Below are 19,717 nucleotides of genomic sequence, written 5' to 3' on the forward strand. Positions count from 1 at the left end.
TATCCATATCCAACAAATTCTACAAGATTTCCTCCCAAAATATTCTTTACTACAGTACCGGCAGTTGGAGTCACCAATATTACAGTCATACATGAAGTAATTTACCCAGAGTCCAAAATACTGCTTCTTTCTAGTCACTTTCCAAAATCTCAAAAATGGGGCTACAGACAGAAAAGTGGTGTAATACATGACACCAATGGATTACAATATTGATTTAATCTCAAATTTGTTCAGTTTACAATTTAAAATATGATTTCAAACTGGTGGCATTTTAACCTAAACTGGGGTCTGAAAACATAGCTGCATCACCTATAAAAAGGTGCCTCAGTCAAAATTTAGCACATACTGGTAATTTTGTTTTTGATTTATGAGGCAGAATAGCATCTAACACACTCTACCTTAGCCGGTATTAGCTCTGAAATACTTACAGTAGTAAAAACATTTTTTGTTCAATAAAATCCCTGTCTAAATACTTAGTGGTATCAGAGCACCTATGTCCAAGGAGAAATGACCTCAAGCGATAAAGTAAACATGTTGAATGAGAAACTGCCATTTTTACAGTTACTTTTGTGAGCACATCTGTTCTTTAAAACAGGAATCTATAGATAATTAAGTTTTCTCAAAATGTCAGTTATATCACATATCCTAATCTAATCAATAAACAAAAAGCATATCATATCACCATGCCTAAAAGAACAATAGAAACAAGTAATAAAGTAGAATCATCCATTCTGAGGACTCAGTTAAATTATTTCAGTAACATAAATTCATGTCTCTAACACATTCACTAATTTGTGGTTTTACCTGTAACATCTGTCTGTAAGTGGAGTAATAACCAATCTTGGGGTATTGCCAAGATACTCATACCCATATTTCAAACCAGCATTGATCATCTTTGTTTGTAGATGTCCTTCCTATGGGAACAAAATATATATTTTATATAATGCAGGAAACGAATATAAATAAAACTAATCAGGATTATTCTTTAAACATGCAGCTTGGCATGCTGCTATTAGAAACAACTACTGAGCAGATGACATGGCTTATGGTATATAAATGAAATGAATAGGCTTTCATCTCTTGAGCCTCTAAGCAAAAATCTCTTTGGGGCAGTGATTTTCTCTTATTTCTTTACAGAGCACATGGCATCATGGAGGCCTGATATCGACTGGGGCATCTAGGTACTACAATAACACTAATTAATACATTTAAAGACAAACAGTAGTGTGACACTTTCAGGGTTAGCTAGGAATAGAGGATGAATCACCACCTCCTGTATACAGCATGAGGAAACCTTGTCTGTACCCGCCAGAGAAAACATGTCCAAAACTACCAACTGCTGGCAACACAAGCACTGCCACTCCAGGTTTTGCAGGCTCCACTTTTTTTTACTTTTTTTAACTTTAGTTCACCCCAATGGTCCCCCTTTTCAAGATCTTTTGCTTGGTATCTTTTGTGATGTGTAAAGGCCCAAGCCACCATTTTGTCCAGATTGCCAACATTTGGCTAGGCTGGGTCAAAAGATGTCAATTTTTCTCACGCTTGATTGCATTAGCACTGAAAGCCACGCCAGCTCAAGTGACCAGTTTCACTTCCAGCAGCTTTGGAACATAATATTCTACATGTGACATAACTCAAAATATTGTACATACCTACATCCTACAATAACCATGACAACCAGCAAGTTCTTAGCTTTCAGCAGAGACTGCACATGTCCCTCTTCGCAAAATATTGTGAAGATGGCAATCAGAAGAGAACATGCCCACCTGGGCATGTCTAATCATGTCCCTGGGTACAGACTTCTAATTGTGTACCCCACTCTGTTGCCAACATGGGTCAACTGGGGCACAAGTGGTTCTCAAAATGTTAGCTAAGGAGCAGATCTATGTAGTCCCCAGAGATATTTTGATCACAATTGTGTTGTATCTGTCAGTTTTCATGCAATAAGGATTCTTGCAGTTGTTCAGGGTTCTCAGAATGATAAGTAGTTTTTCAATGAACTAAACTCAAAATCAGCCCTTCTCTGCACCCTGTTTCACCTATGTCTCTGTTGGATGCTTCTTTGGAATATATTCAGCAGTGACCAACTTATGGAGAATACCAAAATGGAGGGTAGCAAACACAAAAAATAAAACATGCCTGGGAGAAATTACATCTGTGAGAACCATTGGCAATGGGTGAGATTCAGTATCAATAAATGTAAAGTCTCATGTCTAGAGAGAAAAAATAAATAGTACAGATACAAAATATGGAGATGTAAAACTGCACTAAAATAAACTATTTCACTATGTCCCTTTAATATTACCGTGATATTACTTATTCATAAAACCAAACAATGTAGTTACCACAGTGTAGGGTCATGTTTAGGAGGTGAACCCATAAGAGCTATCTGCAATTACATGGCACAGTATGAAAATGTTTGAGAACTGCTCTAGGACAATAGGTCAAATATGACTCACGTGAGTAGTGGTAACTGATAGATATTAAATGACCTACACAAAAATAAGATGCAGCCAGATTTTTGTTCTATTATATACAAATTTCTCTAATTAAAAATGAAACAATAAACGTTAGCAATGAACATGATTTTATCATCCCAATAGTGGAAACAGCATTAGTACTGTTGACCTATCTGTCAGACTTCTATAAGTCCTTATAGCACAGCCAGAGTGCCAGCCAGAGTCCCATAATGCTCTGAGGTCATGCTAAGACAAGGAAAAAAATACTAGCTTGCTAAACTTATCAGAAAAGATGTAGTAATCTTTGGAATATTTTTGCAAGAATTGTTAAGCAAGAAATAAATGTTTTTAGCAAGGTACTAACCACATAACTAAATAGGAGCTTGAGCTAAAACAAATATTATGCAGCTGGAAATGTATGAAAGTAACAGAAAACTAGGAAAGATACTACAAAAGATATGTCTGTATGTGAAAAAGAGGAAATAATGAGAATGAAACTGTAAACAACTTAGGTATAGAAGTGCCAAGTTGTAAGCAAATAAGCAAGCTGACAGCACTATACCTGACTGTCATCTGCTGCAAGGATTGGTTCAACAGACTTTGGTAATGTATACCTCCTTTCTGTTATGCACTGACTAATCATTACTTAAAAAACTTGATCTAAATGAGTTATCTGAGATCTCTTTAGTTATGAAATAATTCAAAGTCATGAAACGTATCGATCATTATTGATTATTAATTTGTAACAGTACAGTGCATTTGTAAATCTTATTGCAGCTCAAAACAGTCCATGTTTAGATACAAGACCAACTGGAATTTCGAAAAATACTTTAGTACATCTTCTGGCCAGTATAGTGATTCTAGTCTTCTGGTAACAACTGTTCCCAACAGATTTCTCTAATTACTGCTACAAGCTGCTCTTTATATTGGAACATCTCCTCCTGATGAATGTAATGTTTAAAAACATGGTCTCTGAGACAAATATTTAGACCTTTGCCAAGAAGTGTAATGCATTCTCATCACACAGAAATCTTGATAAGTCAGACTAAAGCTCTTAATTCAAAATTTAAGATCACTAAAAAATTCTCTACCTATCCAGCAGTGTCAGGGAATCAAACTATACTCTTAGACCAAATTAGTTTTTATCTGTAAACCTGCAGATTCAGCAAGTGCACTGACAGTCAACAGTGATGAAAAAAAGTAATTTTAATTAAAATCATATATTTATGGCTATTGGCCATTTTATCTTGCAATCGGCAGAATGACTAGATAGATATATTTTGTCATCAGCAAAAATTCTCATATTAGTGTAACTATTACCTGTGTCAGCAAGCAAGCACAAATTGAAAAGCTGTGAACAGAAATTCTCTTCTAATAGGATTCAGTGACATTACTTACCTCCCAGTAGTACCTAAGCTGACTTAACCATTCAAAGTCACTTTCATCACTGACTTTCTTGCTTACTAGAGATGCAAGAACATCCCTAGCATGAACATCCAGCACAACAAGTGCTCCAAGAGTCACTCGATTCTGCTTAGACAGCTTTCCTCGCACCAAGGTAACAATGTCATCAATCTGTCTAGTATTCTGTTCCAGATAATCCTCGAGTGCCTGAGAGAATTAAAAAATGGATTACATTGTTAATCTAAGGAACTACCACAAATTCTGCTTATTTTACCATGAATATTGTGTTTTTAAGATATATTCTGACAAAGAATAATAGTACAAATTTTCATTGGTATATTTCACGTGAGATTGTTACTTGCTTTTAAATTCTACTTTTAAAATACATGTAACCCTCACTTGGACTTTGCCATCTCCTGGAACTCTGGACTGAGCCTCTAGTGGGTCCTAGAGAACATTCAATGTGCACCTGCCTGGTTCACGTAGGCCAGTTAATGCCTGGCATGCTAGTGCTGATTAAAATTTACACCCCTTCTGGTGCAGACAAAAGCACCATGTACACAAACCCAAAGAGAGGTCAAATGACTTGCCCAAGCATGCAGTGTAGTTGTAGCCACATCCGCCACAGGATATTAGAGAGACAAGATGAGTGAGGGCCTATACAAGATATTATTTCACCCACCTTGCCCAAGCATAAAATCTGTGGCAGACCTGGGTATGGAACTGAGAAATTTCTTAACTGATCATTTGTCTTTAGCAGCTTCTCTCCTCATTCATCACTAATATGTAACATATCCCACCAGTGGAATTTAGAGGCGGGCCAATATCATTGCCAGAGGCTCTAGGACTAAGCCCTGACCTTCAACTCAGGGCAATTAAAGAGTTCTTCCAAAGCTGTAAAAACACTGCAAAAATAATTACTAGCATTAAGACAACTTGATATAATGTCTTAATTAGTCTGAAGACAAGATTTCCCTAAGTCTCCCTTTAAAGAAAAAATTCAATTTGTAATTTACCAGACTAGTAGGGCAGGTTCAATGAGGAGAGACATTGCTAACAGAAATTTCTCATTCTCTTGCACACCTTCTCTCCTCATTCATCACTAATGGGAAGTAGTGAGCAGTGAATCACAGAAGGGTGTGTGTGTGAGTGTGTGTGTGAGATAAACAGAGTTTTAATTATTAGAATAGAATAATAGGCAGGAATGGAAATTCCCCCCATATATAGCAAGAAATTATGTGGCAGCCAACCTAGTACAATCTTACTACCAAAGGATGCCTCCGCAGAAGAATGGAAACTTGGTTTGCAAATCTTTCTTAGATGAGGTTCAAACCCTCTAGGGACTTCTGTGAGTAATCTCCCAGATTCCTAGCATGTCCACTGGTGCAGGATTTTAACATCTTACCTGCAGCCACTTCCAGGCCATAAAGCCTTTGGCACTTGGGGTAGAATGAGATGAACAGGGTACAATTCGCATGTGTACACCATATACTTCAGATATATCTTTATAGCATTAGGAATGCCCATTTATGTCACAAGCGTCTAAAGGAATACCAAGGGTTAGAACAAAATGATGAGAAAACTATTTCCCTGGAACTGCAGAAAGAGGAACTTATCTTGAACAGAAAGGTTTCTGGAGCTATAAAAATAACCTTTTCCTCATGACAAGAGCAATGTGGTTCTTGCATAGATAGGGGAACAAATTCCAAAGAAAGGCCACCCACAGGCTTATCTAATCTGAAATTTAAATTAACCTTGGTATTTGATGATACTCAGATGGGAAGTCTGATGTGCCTTCCTACCGAACACCACTAGGATTGTTACCCATGTTTTATGGTGCTTGATTGTAGGGGTACATCCAAACTACCTGCCGGATCAGCGGGTAGCGATTGAACCCCGAACACACTCCCGTCGACTCCAGAACTCCACCAGAACGAGCCGCAGTAGTGGAGTTGACAGGTGGGCTGCGGCCGTCGATCTCGTTCCGTGAGGATGGGAGGTAAGTTGAAATAAGATACGTCGACTTCAGCTACGCTATTCCCGTAGCTGAAGTTGCATATCTTACATCGACCCCCACTCCCCAGTGTAGACCAGGCCTAGGACTCCAATCAACCATTTTGAAGAAACTCTAATATAGGTGAGATAACCAGAACTTTGTGATTAATATTAGATTTGTATAGTGGTAGCATCCAAGGGTGAAGGCCCCATTGTTCTCGGCACTGTACACATAAAGAGTTAGTCCTTGCCCCAGAGAGTTTTCTATCTTCCTCCCACCAGAAACATTAATTTGACTAGGCACAGTCAAACATTAATTTGACTAGATCAATTAATTTACTGATTGAGGTCTCTCTAGATACCAAAATGTATCAGAGGCTAATGGAGAATCCCTGCTGAACTCTACTGATGCTGTTAACTGTAGGTGTTCCTGGTCCAGATGAAGGAGTCTCCTCCTTGAAGAGGTCTGGTCTTTTCTGCAGGTGCAATGTGGGTTCCTTTGCTGTCTAGCAAATACAAAGTGAGCAACATAATTGCCCAGTATGTGGTTTCTTGCATCTTCTTCTGATGCAGTTGGTACTGTCCCCTGTCCTAGACAGGAGATTGAACTCGAAGGATCAAAGTCCAATCTCATATGGCCACGTTCATGGGTTGGCTTTTTGGTGTGTTTTTTTTTTTGCTGTTGTTCTGTTCAGAAACACCAGTGATATAGCTGCCAAAGTGAACTAAAGTATTTTTGACATTGAGATTTTTGACATTTGTCTTCCAAGTATGCTTGCCATCCTGCAAGGCTTGCTTCCATAGTGAGCTGGCAAATATTGTTGGCTTTCAGCATGTTTCTACTTACCTGTCTACAAAGGGGCATTTGGATGTGATCTAAAAATGACTTTTAATCTTGCACTGCATCAAGCGTGGTTCCATGTTCTCAAATGGAATTTTTGCAGAAGCATTTTTGAGAAACCCACTCAGAGAATAACGCTGATACATAGCATCAGCAATACACCCATTACAGATAATTAGCTATGGATGACCACTCTCATGAAATGACTGATGAAATGAAGTTTTGGAACTTTACAAAATTTTACCATGATAGTAAAATTATGGCCAGAGCCATGCCTGGTTTGACCTCTGGGCAACCAATGCTCTGCATTGGGTTCATAGGCTCATCTTGATTTTGAACTTGTGACTATGAATCCTGGCTAGTTATGAATGGTCTGTTTCTCTGGATAGAACACTGATTGGCATGTTGTCTAGGTGCATAGCTTGTGATCTATGTCTTGCTGTGACTACTACCAGCCATATCTGAAGATTCTGGGCGTAGAGGGTGGATTGGAATTAAGGATCTTATACAGGAATTGTTAGCTCTCGTATACAAATTATATTTTCCCTTTGTCATGCTGAAAATGTTTTCATTTGGAGGAAATTTTATCTAGGTTCCATTGGATACTCCTGCTCCAGATGTTTCACTCTGTGACGGCAATAGTTTCTAATTTAACACCCTTGGTATTAGCAAAAACAACAAGGAGTCCTTGTGGCACCTTAGAGACTAACAAATTTATTTGGTCATAAGCTTTTGTGGGCTAGAACCCACTTCATCAGATGCATGGAGTGGAAAATACAGGAGCAGGTATAAATACATGAAAGGATGGGAGTTGCCTTACCAAGCGTAAGGTCAGTCTAATGAGACAATTCAATTAACAGCAGGATACCAAGGGAGGAAAAATCACTTTTGAAGTGGTAATGAGAGTGGCGCATTTCGGAGAGCTGACAAGAAGGTGTTAGTAACAGTAGGGGGAAATTAATATTGGGGAAATTAAGTTTAGGTTTTGTAATGAACCAACCAACCAGTCTTTATTCAGGCCTAATCTGATGGCGTCTAGTTTGCAAATTAATTCCAGTTCTGCAGTTTCACATTGGAGTCTGTTTTTGAAGTTTTTTTGTTGAAGAATTGCCACTTTTAGGTCTGTTACTGAGTGTCCAGAGAGACTGAAGTGTTCTGCTACTGGTTTTTGAATGTTATGGTTCCTGATGTCAGATTTGTGTCCATTTATTCTTTTGCGTAGAGACTGTCTGGTTTGGCCAATGTACATGGCAGAGGGGCATTGCTGGCACATGATGGAATATATCACATTGGTAGATGTGCAGGTGAACGAGCCCCTGATGGTGTGGCTGATGTGGTTAGGTCCTATGATGGTGTCCCTTGAATAGATATGTGGACAGAGTTGGCACCGGGGTCAAAGAAACCTATCAGGTTGGTTTGACATGATTTGTTCTTGACAAATCCACGCTGACTGTTACTTATCACCTTATTATCTTCTATATATTTGCAAATTGATTGCTTAATTGTTTACTCCATTATCTTTCCGGGTACAGAAGTTAAACTGTCTGGTCTGTAATTCCCCAGTGTGTCCTTCTTTCCCCTTTTATAGATTGGCACTATATTTGTCCTTTTCCAGTTTTCTGCAATCTCTCCTGTCTTCCTTGACTTTTCAAAGATAATCGCTAATGGGCTCCAATATATCCTCAGTCAGCATCTTGAGTATTCTAGGATGCATTTCATCAGACCCTGGTGACTTGAAGACATCTGTCTTGCCTGAGTAATTTTTAACTTGTTCCTTCCCTATTTCAGCCTCTGATCCTACCTCACTTTCATTGGCATTCACTATGTTAGATGTCCAATCAACGTTCTTGGTGAAAACCGCAACAAAGAAGTCATTAAGCAGTTCTGCCATTTCCACATTTTCTGTTGTTATTTTTCCACCCTCATTGAGTAACAGGCCTACCTGTCTTTGGTCTTCCTCTTGCTTCTAATGTATTTGTAGAATGTTTTCTTATTAGCTGTTATGTCTCTAGCTAGTCTGATCTCATTTTGTGCCTTGGCCTTTCTAATTTTGTCTCTACATACTTGTGTTATTTGTTTATATTCATCCTCTGTAATTTGGCCTACTTTCCACTTTTTGTAGGACTCTTTTTCATTTTTGAAAAAGATCATTGAAGATCTCCTGGTTAAGCCAGGGTGGTCTGCCATGACTGAGTGGAGCAAGGGATTCTGGAGACAAGACACTACAGTGGTGGATCCAGGTGGTTAAAACCACCATCCTGCCAAATACCCAATTCAGGAGGGAAGGCAAGAGAAAGAAAGATAATACGTTGTTATTGCACAAAAATCAATAAAAAATTAAAGTTATAAATCGAAATGGTTGGGAGAAATTGAGCCACCAACTTGTTCCATCACTGGAGTCAGGAAAATCTGGTGTCCTGAGCTGAAGGTTGGGATTTTGTTCTGGAGCCTTCAAAAACATTAGACCACCTCTGAATTCCACAGGTGGGAGTCTTTAACCCATTAGTGATATATGAGGAGAGAAGCAACCTTCCCCCCGTTGACAAACCCAGATCACAAGTTCTTTCCCCAAAGTTGAGGGTAGTTCAGATCTACTTTGCTGGTCCATCCTTGTAGCTTGAACTAAACACTTTAAATCAGAGACAAGGAGTGCCAGATCATAAAGCTATGCCAATAGACACCACCTGAGAATCTAGAACATAAAGAACACAAGAGCTGCCGTACTGAGTTAGACCATAGTCCATCTTGCCTAGTATCCCGTCACTGACAGTGGCCTATACCAGAGCTTTGGGGGAGTGTACAGTATCAGGCAATTTTGGAGTGGTCTACCCCTGTCTTCCACTTCCAGCTTTTGGTAGTCAGAGATTTAGGGTCACCCTGAGCATGGGATTGCATCCCTGATCATCTTGACTAATAGCTATTGATGACACATATCTGGCACATACATGTCACTGAGATATATGTTCAGTTGTTGAAGAATCTCCATTCCAATATAGTTTGAATTCTGAAGCATCATTACATATAGTAGAGAAGAAATATTTCCTTTATATTCTTCCAGGGTAAAAATTCAGGTACACTTTTCAAGTGGATATTGAATAACATAATAATTACAGCCCAAATAGATATCTATCCAAATATTTCTGAACTCCACTGGTTTCTACAACATGGGCCCAATTCACCACTGTATTACTCCAGTTTTATGTAAGAGTAACTTAAATTGTTCTTATAAGCTTTAACAAATGTTTACCTGTTGGCCATTTCTAATAGATTTTTGTACCTCCGAAGTCCAGAAAATCTGGGATACACAAAGAACTGTCTGTCCAGGCCAGTCCCTCACCCAGTTAATACGCAGAGTTCTTGGATAGGCTTCAATTGCTTCTGCAATCACCTAGTCATGCGGAGAGGGGCGAGGGGGGAAACATAATGTAGAGTTGAGACACACAGACAGTGTTCAGATCTTGAATCAGTTTAGGACAGGCTTTAGTGTTGAGAGTCAGAGCCAAATCAGAGCCAAGATTCAGGACCAAGCTCAGTTCCACAACATTAATCTCACAAGAAGTCTCTCAAAATTTCAGCCCATGATGGTGAAAACCTCAAGAGATCAATCAACTGATCCAACAAAATTTCCAAGACCCTAATAGTGGGAATCTCATTAGATAGTCTCATTGGATTTTGCCACCGGAACCAAACATCTTGCAAAAACAGCTCTTACTGCAAACTAAAACTGGAAAAGAGCACACACACCCCTTTAATATTAGATTCAAAACAGAACTAAAATTAAGGGATAGTTGTGCCTGGACATTTTAATCCCAAACCTGATTCTAAAGAATGAAGAGGTTCAAAGTTGAGGTTCATTTGGACTTATCTCTATCAGCTTATTTTCTAATAATGGAATAATGGTCCTGATTCTCCTCTAATTTACACAAGAGTAATCCAATTAAGAAATCAATGTAGCTGCACTGGAGATCACAGTCAAGGCCAATAGCTTTTTCCCCCATCAACAAAACTTACAAGCAAAGCTGAGGCCATTTACTGATTAAATCTTTTCATTTTTTAGCGTTCTGCAAGTGATCTAGAGAAAATGCAATGATAAAAGAAGCATTTGAGCTAATGTCTGTTATTAGTTTTGTAGTTGTAAGTCCCAGAAACTAAACACATAACCAATGGCAGAATTTGGCCCATAGATTTGACAAGCTTAACATTTAGCTCATCTAAATAAAATATATGAATTCAAGTCAATGTAAAAACCAAGTATTACATTCAAAGAACCTCAACAAGCCACAAACAGATTTAAATCTAAGTGAAAAACTGACCTGAAACTTTCAGCTTTAAGTTTGCTTCAAAAAATTGTGTTGATACCAAAGAGAATTTCAAAATAATATAAAGTAAAAGACTGTCTAGATGGGATTCTGAGATGATTAGATTTAAATTATACAATGAAAAGTCAGTGTGAGAATTACCAATTTTATCCTAAATCTTCTGCAGTTCTTACTGTCTCATGTGAAAGCTGACTGTAACAGACAAAAGTTGGGAACGCAGATGTGTCCATCATGATAAGTGTATACTGCACCCAAAACTGAATTTTTTGTGAATTAGAAGTGAATAACAGAATTATTTAAAAAACAATCATAAGCTCCCAAACTAAGAATTGATCCTGTGCCCAGATGTACACATGCACATAATCAAAAAGTAGAATAGTCTATGTATTTGAGGAGACAGCACACTCAATGTTCTTCCACTGAGAAAATGATGAGGTTTGTTAAGATATTCTGGTCTACATTATCTGTTTTCCAAGATCACTCAAGTGGGGTGCAGCCATTCAAAGCAGGTTTTCATCTTATAGAATAGTTACTTGTATATCATCTACAGAAATAGAGGAGTCAATAACAAAATCATAAAAAACAATGTATACAAACTTCCACAAATACATTGAAGTAATTGACTCCTTCTGCATATCCATAAGTTCGGGATCTGGGAGAAGAAAACTTTGCAAGGTTCCTACTTGTGGAATTTTTCTTTAAGTGTTCCATTTTGGGTGGAGGTGCAATCTTGCAGATTGAGAAGAAGTTTTGCAGCCAAATCCTGTGAATCTCAGGAATCCACAGGTGGCTAGATTCATCCCACACTTATCCTCTGGGCTTTTGTGCTGATTCTATAACCTTCCCTACCCTGCCTACAGTGCTCATACTGCAGGGATCCATTAGAGTTGTGCTGGCAAGGAATCTTTAGCTCGCGTTGCCTCTGGAACACCCTTCAAAGGAAGATTCCTAGGCCAGAGGGAGAGCTGTGAAAAGTTAATAGAACCAGCTGCCTTGACTTTACACTAGATTCTCCAGGGGCCTTGGGGTTATGGACTATGTCCACACTTCCAGCCCTATTCTTTCACTACAGATTCCTGACCCAGCTGAGGGCTCTCCATAGAGGTCTGTTGTAGGCAGGGTGGTGCCACCAAGGTGAGCGATTTCCCCTGCTCCACTGGGAAGGAGAGATCAGGGCTGAAAGTCTGCTTCCCTATCAATGCTGCTCAGTTTTGGGGAAGAATCTGGCCAACAATTAATAGGGAACTGTCAAGCTTCTTTTACACAATCCTGAGATCCAAATGTATCATTTAACACTAAAAACAGCAGATAAACTTATGCTCCTCCAAGGAGGCATCTCTGGCCATAAAAAATGAATGTATTGCATTCATACATGTATATAATTTTTTTCATCTGCAACAGAATATGGTTAGCATTTTTCATTTAATTCAAGAGTAATACATTCTCTATATTAATATACATTAAAACTATTTTTAATTGTATCTGTTTCGGAGCACCACGATAAAGTGAAACTACTCTGTAGCAACCAATAAGACTGCATCTGGGAATACAATGTGAAATTTTAAACATTAAAAAAGATATAGCAAAAATTGGTAAGATCCAGAGAAAGGCAACAAAGATGGTTAGAGGTGTGGCAGAATTTGCATATGATGAGAGATTGCAAAACCCAGGATTATCTAGCCTGGAAAAAAGAAGAATAAAATGGGTCTTGATTGAGATATTCCTAATTAACAAGACCCTAATGAAAACTGGTCAGTCTCTCAGTTTAATCCAGTGGTCCCCAAACTGCTTGGCACACCCCCATAGGAACATTCAAGGGGATGTGGCAGGGCCCGGGCCAGCCCCCACAGGGCACAGGGAGGGAGCACCATCCAGCCACACTCTGCCCCAGCTCTGCTCCAGCCACAACCCAGCCCCAGCTTGGGCACAGGCCTCAGCCTAGCCCCTGCCTCAGATCCCAGGTCCACTCTCGGCCACAGCGCAGTTGCAGCCCCAGCCCCTGGCCCCTGCGTCAGCCCAGCCCCGACCAAGGGCCGGCTCCCAACTCTGATTCTGCTCCAAGCTCTTGATTGCAACGCCAGCCTCCCTCACAGCCGCGGTTCCCAGGGGAGGAGGCGTGGACAGGTTCCATTACAGGTAAGGGAGGGTGAGATGGAAAAAGTTTGGGGATCACTGGTTTAATCTTCGTTGGGATTCAGTCAGACCTACTTCAAGAACAAGGACCACTCAAAATTAAAGGATAGTAAAATTTTGAATGAATTATGGAAAGACCTATTTACATGGATAATAATTAACCAGTGGAATTCAATGCAGCATGAAGCACTGAGACAACTAATGTGATTGCACTAAATAGGTTGGATAATATTCTGACCACACAAGTTAGTAGAAATGCAAGCAAAATAATTATAGGAAGAATCAAATTTCATGTTTTAGGGCATGCATTGAATGACTGTGAATATTTAAAAAAGGAATCCTCACCTCCCTTTGCTATGTGCACTAACAACTTGGAAGTTTCATCTTGCCTTCCTCTGAAGTATCAAGCACTGGGTACTGCCAGAGGCAAACACCCAGGGGTCACCCAATGAAATTATAGGAAACAGGTTTAAAACAAACATAAGGAAGTACTTCTTCACACAACACACAGTCAGCCTGTGGAACCTATTGCCAGGGGGATGTTGTGAAGGCCAAAAGTATAACTGGGTTCAAAAAAAGAATTAGATAAGTTCATGGAGGATAAATCCATCAGTGGCTATTAGCCAAAATGGTCAGGGGTGATTGAAGAATTTGAGGGTGTTCGGCATCGCCCAGCACCAGACACTTAGGATGTATCTACACTGCAATTAAACACTCATGGCTGGCCTCAGTCAGCTTAATCAGACTCACAGGGCTGTTTAATTGCAGTATAGATGTTGGGCTTGGGCTGGAGCTCTGGGAGGCCAAACCCAAATGCGTAAATCACAATTAAAGAACCCTGAGCCCAGGCCCTGCAAACCTGCCTGAGCTGGCATGGGCTAGGCCCAGGTGTCTTACTGCAATGTAGACATACCCTTAGCATCTATAGGTCTGGGAACTGGAGACCGGAAATGTCAGACCAGTATTTCAGAGCACTCCTGGTAGAACCACCAGACCAGGTCAAAACGAAATTGTCTCTATGTTGTGCTTAAATGCCCCATTTCAGCAAAGCAATTAAGTACATGTTTAACTGTAAGAATATGATTAAGTCTCACTGACTTAAAAGCACACTCCTAAGTGCTTTCATGAATCGGGGCCAATTGAATATAATAATTTTGTACTACATGTAATACACTATGCCATTTCTACACTGGATTACCTTGCTTGATTGTTCCATCAGGAATGTATCAGGAATGGTACAGACTGCATTGTCATGTTTTATTGTACAAAGAATAAAACACAATATATTTTATTACCTTGTGGATAGAATTTAGCATAGCAGCCTCCAACTCAACGAGCCACTTTTCAACTTGACCTCTAGCTTTAGATGTTGAGATTGTGTCTATGAGTTCCACAACCTCTCCTTCACTACTCTTAATATGTGTAATGTCTAAAACTTCAGTAAACTCGACACTTGCAATTCCTTCAAAACACTTTTTCAAGTGAGGGTTTACCCTGCAGAAAACAAAACAAAACATACAGAATTTAAGACTGCATAAATAACCAAACTTTACTTTAAAGCTCAGCCAAACTATTTCCCATCCATTCTATAAAAGAAAAAAAAGGAATGTAGTTCTTAAAGGTATTTTTGAGGAATTTACTTCAGAAAAACATTTTTGACCTGCTAACGTTCAAAGATTTACACACAAACATATGTACATTTAAAGATTTACATACACACACCATGTTTTTAAAGAGCAATTTAATTTTTTTTTTAACATTGTTCAGGTCCTCAGCAATTCAAACACTGGTAAGGCTCAAGCACAACTGGTGTAAGTGTTGATCTTCCTATATAATCTAAAACCCTTTTTCACTTAGTTATACATTCCATACAAAAATATACATTAAAACAACACTGCAAGTGAAGCAATCAAATAAGTTGCAAATTCAGTGATTAAACGCAACCTTAATTCTGCTCCTTGTGCACATAAATTACAATAAATTACAGAATAGGATATTTCTTTCTTTATTTTTTTGTTCCCACAAAGTCCCCTATCTCATTCATTGCACAGTATGTACACTTTTGAGTGAATGAGTCAGTTGTTCAACTTTCATTTTTATCCTCATGTTCAGTGAATAATCTTCTGGCACACACACTGCACACTGCTCTCACCCACAACTGTATATCACCTTACTTAGCAAGTATTTTCATTGACTTAAGTGGAACTTCTTGTGGGGTAAGTATAAGTGACAGTTTCACAATCTTGCCATGAATGAAGCAGTAGTCCTAAAACGTATGAAATCCATTATTAACATACAGTTTAAGCTGTGCAGAGGGCATTTGCAGACCTTTGCATTGGGGTGAACTGTACCCAAAACTCCAATGCTTAGTGTCATCAGAGGTCTCCCAGTCTCTACATCAAGTTCAGTCCTCCATAGGTAATAGCAGGAATGCGATGCTTTTTTTCTAACTTTCAGTCTCTACCTTGACTCTCAGTTTGCACACTAGAGAAATTCAGTAACCAGGATGAACAGTTTGGCAAAACATATTACATTTAATTAATACATATTTTAAAAGTAACCACTTTTGGTTTGGATTCTTCCTTGATAACTCAAGGCCTGTTCTTGTAGTTACTTCAGATGCATAAGTCTCAATGAATAAAATGAGAGTTCTATGAATGGAGCAGCTACAGGATCATACCCTTAAGATGCATGTATTAGGAGCCTCACACATATATCAAATATTACTGTACCGTGTAGGATCTTTGGTCTCTGAAAGAATCTCAAGGAGTTCATCGTTAGATAAGAAAAAAAATCTGGGGAAGAAAAGGCGCTTCTTTTCTAAGTATTCATTAAGTCCCTTAAGAATTAGTTCCAGCAATTCATTGCACTTCTTTAGCTTTTCCAACATCTTGTCTATCATCACCACTGTCAGAACATGTTTATCCTGAAAAACAAAATGAAATTATTCCACTCAAAAAAGGTTGATGTCATACTGAGTAGTTTGCCACTCTGACATGGGAAGAAAAATCTGGAACAAAGTTACCTTTGAAGTCCTCTCTATTTTGTTTGAAATTTTGCTTTAACCCATAGCATTATCTAGTGTATATTTTATTATACGTGTTTTATGTTAATCTTCTTTAATATCTGATTTTTTTAAAGAAGGTGGGTTAATAGAAGGTATTAAAGTGAATTTTTGAATCATCCACAATTACTATATGAAAATACAATCCAAAACATAGGATCCAATCCTAAACTGATCTACATCACCATAGTTTCATTGACTTCAATGTAGCTACCTATATTCACACCAGCTGGGGATCTGGCCCATAATCTGTAGCCAGTCTATATAATTCACTAACATAGAAAATCAAACAGATGGTATTAGATGGATTTTTTAAGAAAAGCCCCTCGATAATTTTACGATCAACTACAGTAACTCCTCTCTTAAAGTCGTCCCGGTTAACGTTGTTACGTTGCTGATCAATTAGGGAACATACTCGTTTAAAGTTGTGCAATGCTCCCTTCTAACATCTTTTGGCAGCTGCCTGCTTTGTCTACTGGTTGCAGGAACAGCAGCCCATTGCAGCTAGCTCGTTGGGGCTTGGAACCGGGTGGACCGGCAGCCCCCTATCAGCTCCCCACTCCCCTAAGCTCCCTGTGCAGCAGCTGCCCAGCAGGCTAGCAGTTGCAGCTGTCCCTCCCGCCACTGCCATGTGCTGCTCCTGCCCTCTGCCTTGGAGCTGCTCCCAGAGACTCCTGCTTCCTGTGCAGGAGGGAGGAGAGGAAGACAGGACTAATGTCAGAGTGTCCCCCTCCCCCCTGCTCCTGCATCCTGCTTACCCCATCTTCCATGAGCGGGGGGACACACCAGGGCTCAGGATGGAGGGAGCTTGCAGCAGCTGCAGTCTCAGCAAGCTGATCTAATTAACAAGGCAGTGTACTTAAAAGGGAAATGCGCATATCTCCCTCCATTCCTGCTGCCTTGTAGAGTGAGAGCGTTAACCCTGGAGGGCTCAGCCAATTGCTAGTTCATCATTTAGCAGTAAGGGTAATATCCCACCCTCTGACTCCTCCACCTCAACCAAGCTTCACAATCATCATCACTGCATACCAGTATTAAATCATTTGTTTAAAACTTATACTGTGTGTGTGTATATATATATAATTATAATATAGTCTTTTTTCTGGTGAAAAACATTTCCCTGGAACCTAACCCCCTCATTTACATTAATTCTTATGGGGAAATTGGATTCGCTTAACATTGTTTCACTTAAAGTCGCATTTTTCAGGAAAATAACTACAACGTTAAGTGAGGAGTTACTGTATATTGATCATTACACTTTATCACATTCTGTACCTCAAAATCACATCCTGGAACCCTCATATTCACCATGGTGATATGATTATGATATGTTTTGTACAAAGTATATCTTGTGAGGTATCATTTTAAAAGTCTTGATCTCTTGGATTGTATGTACTATAATTGTTTGAGAAGTTATGAAGCACTGCTTCACCTCTACCCCGATATAATGTGACCCGATATAACATGAATTCAGATATAACGCAGTAAAGCAGTGCTCCAGGGGGCAGGGCTGCACATTCTGGCGGATCAAAGCAAGTTTGATATATCGCGGTTTCACCTATAACACAGTAAGATTTTTTGGCTCCCGAGGGCAGCTTTATACCGGGGTAGAGGTGTATGTGTGTTACTAAAATATGTTGTGAGGTTGAGAGATGCTCACAGCCAAAATTTCAACAAAGTACCAGCCAGATGTGCTGATGGACCATTAAAGGGAATCTACTCTCCCATCCCAGAGACATCTCAAAGAGAGCACGTATGCAAGAGAGACTGTGTAACCAATGGGGACTGCCTGAACCCCACATCCCAGCAAAGATCTTTCCAGCAAGTGGAAGAGAATATAAAAGAAGGGAAATGACATCATCACTTGGCCTCTCTCCACCCTCAACTCAACAGTTGGAAGAATGTCTGGAGGACAAAGACTTTGAACAGGGGAAGGGTGGTCCCATGCTGGAAAAGAGTCCCAGCCTGTGTATTGAGGATCTGTAACCTGCTTGTGCCATCTGTCAGGGTGAGACACTGCTTGATTCAAATCCTATTTAGTTTGCAGAACAAATTTATTTTTAAGTAACCAACTTTGATCTCTATGCTTGCTACTTAATCACTTAAAATCTATCTTTCTATAGTTAAGAAATCTGTTTTATATTTGACCTAAAACAGTGTGTTTTGGTTGAAGTGCTTGGGAAATCTCAGCTCAGTTTACAAAGGCTAGTGTGTGTCCATTCCACATTGAGCAAATGGTGAACTGGATAACGAACTTATACTGGCCAGCCTTCTGGCCAGCACAAGACAGTAAAATTCTGGGTTGCACGGCTAGGGAGCTGGGGATAATTGGCTGGAGCCTCTGTAGTTGGTTCATGAGTGGCTGGGAGAGCATTCAGGTAAAACAGTTGAATGTGTCCCTGCCTGTGGATGTCTGTGTAAGTACAGTGCCTATCTTAGCTTGACATCAGCATGACAGTGTGAGAGGGATATCCCAGGCTGGTGGGACAGAGGAATCAGTGGTCCCACAATCCAGGTTGCACCCTGGGGACCCCATCACACCCTTTCTAAGGGGGTAATCAAATCAAACGGGTTTACAGCATCAATAGATTTCTGCACAGGTCAGAATTCCTTTTATCCCTTGTGAAAAACATTACATACACTCTGCCAGAAATACTGAGATGGGGAAGTTGTGGGTGGCAGGTGTTTTCCTACCTGTGAAGGGTCAATATGGTTAAATGTCAGAGTTAGATCACCCATTATTAAATATTAAAGGGTGCTGTTGCTTTTAAAAATATATAAAACAAAGGGAAATATTATAGGTTTTTTCGCATTCCAACATAAACTGGATTTCTTATTATATTTTTGTTCTGTATAGAAGATAAAATAATTCATGTCAGGAATTTTATTGAGCCCTTTCCAAATTAATCCAGAATTTCAGCAAACAAAATTAATTCAAATGCTTAGTAGAGCTACTGTAATTATCTAAGTGAGTTATCTAATTTACCGTAAATGAAAGAAAATGAGAGGTTTTGCAGACTTGTTAGTTTTAATGAATGTCATACTAATTGCAGAGAATGTGAAGTTGCTTGTGCATCAAGATCTATTTTTAATAGGTCTTATGGTCAATGTATAAGCCAAAATAATACTCCCCAAATACCAGTCTTTAAAAGCAAATTAAAAATCTAAATAAAAAGTGTTAAAATTATCCCATTCCAGTTAGCAATTATTTTGACCAGACATTTGAGTACTTGCAGTCTACCTACCGATGAAACACCAAATTAGTTGGTTATCTAGTTGATTTTGTTAGAAAGCACACATGCCTAATACCTGATTATAATGTTCCCTTGTAAATGAAGTATACTTTACATAAGCAAAAAAACAAAAGCAAAAAAACCCCTAAAATTACTTGGCATTCTGATATTTGCGCCTTTAATTATATCAAACCAGAACACAATCTGAATTAAATAACTATTCATGCTTTTCAACCACATAAAGATAAACTGAGCTGTCAAAATTCAGA

The 19,717-nt window shown here is 39.1% G+C and overlaps 1 protein-coding gene across 1 annotated transcript in view; it reads right to left on the reverse strand.

The window, feature by feature from the left end:
- The window catches only part of DNAH7 (dynein axonemal heavy chain 7), a 248,353-nt gene that overhangs the window by 151,955 nt on the left and 76,681 nt on the right, over positions 1–19,717 (reverse strand). The window contains exons 19-23 of the mRNA XM_045031804.1: positions 15,884–16,077; positions 14,447–14,645; positions 9,947–10,087; positions 3,858–4,070; positions 805–914 (exon numbers count right to left, since the gene is read on the reverse strand). Of these exons, the coding sequence (XP_044887739.1) occupies positions 805–914; positions 3,858–4,070; positions 9,947–10,087; positions 14,447–14,645; positions 15,884–16,077 (857 nt within the window). The remainder of the gene's footprint in view (positions 1–804; positions 915–3,857; positions 4,071–9,946; positions 10,088–14,446; positions 14,646–15,883; positions 16,078–19,717) is intronic.

The sequence above is a fragment of the Mauremys mutica genome, chromosome 10, assembly GCF_020497125.1.
Source record: "Mauremys mutica isolate MM-2020 ecotype Southern chromosome 10, ASM2049712v1, whole genome shotgun sequence".
Lineage (NCBI taxonomy): Eukaryota > Metazoa > Chordata > Testudines > Geoemydidae > Mauremys > Mauremys mutica.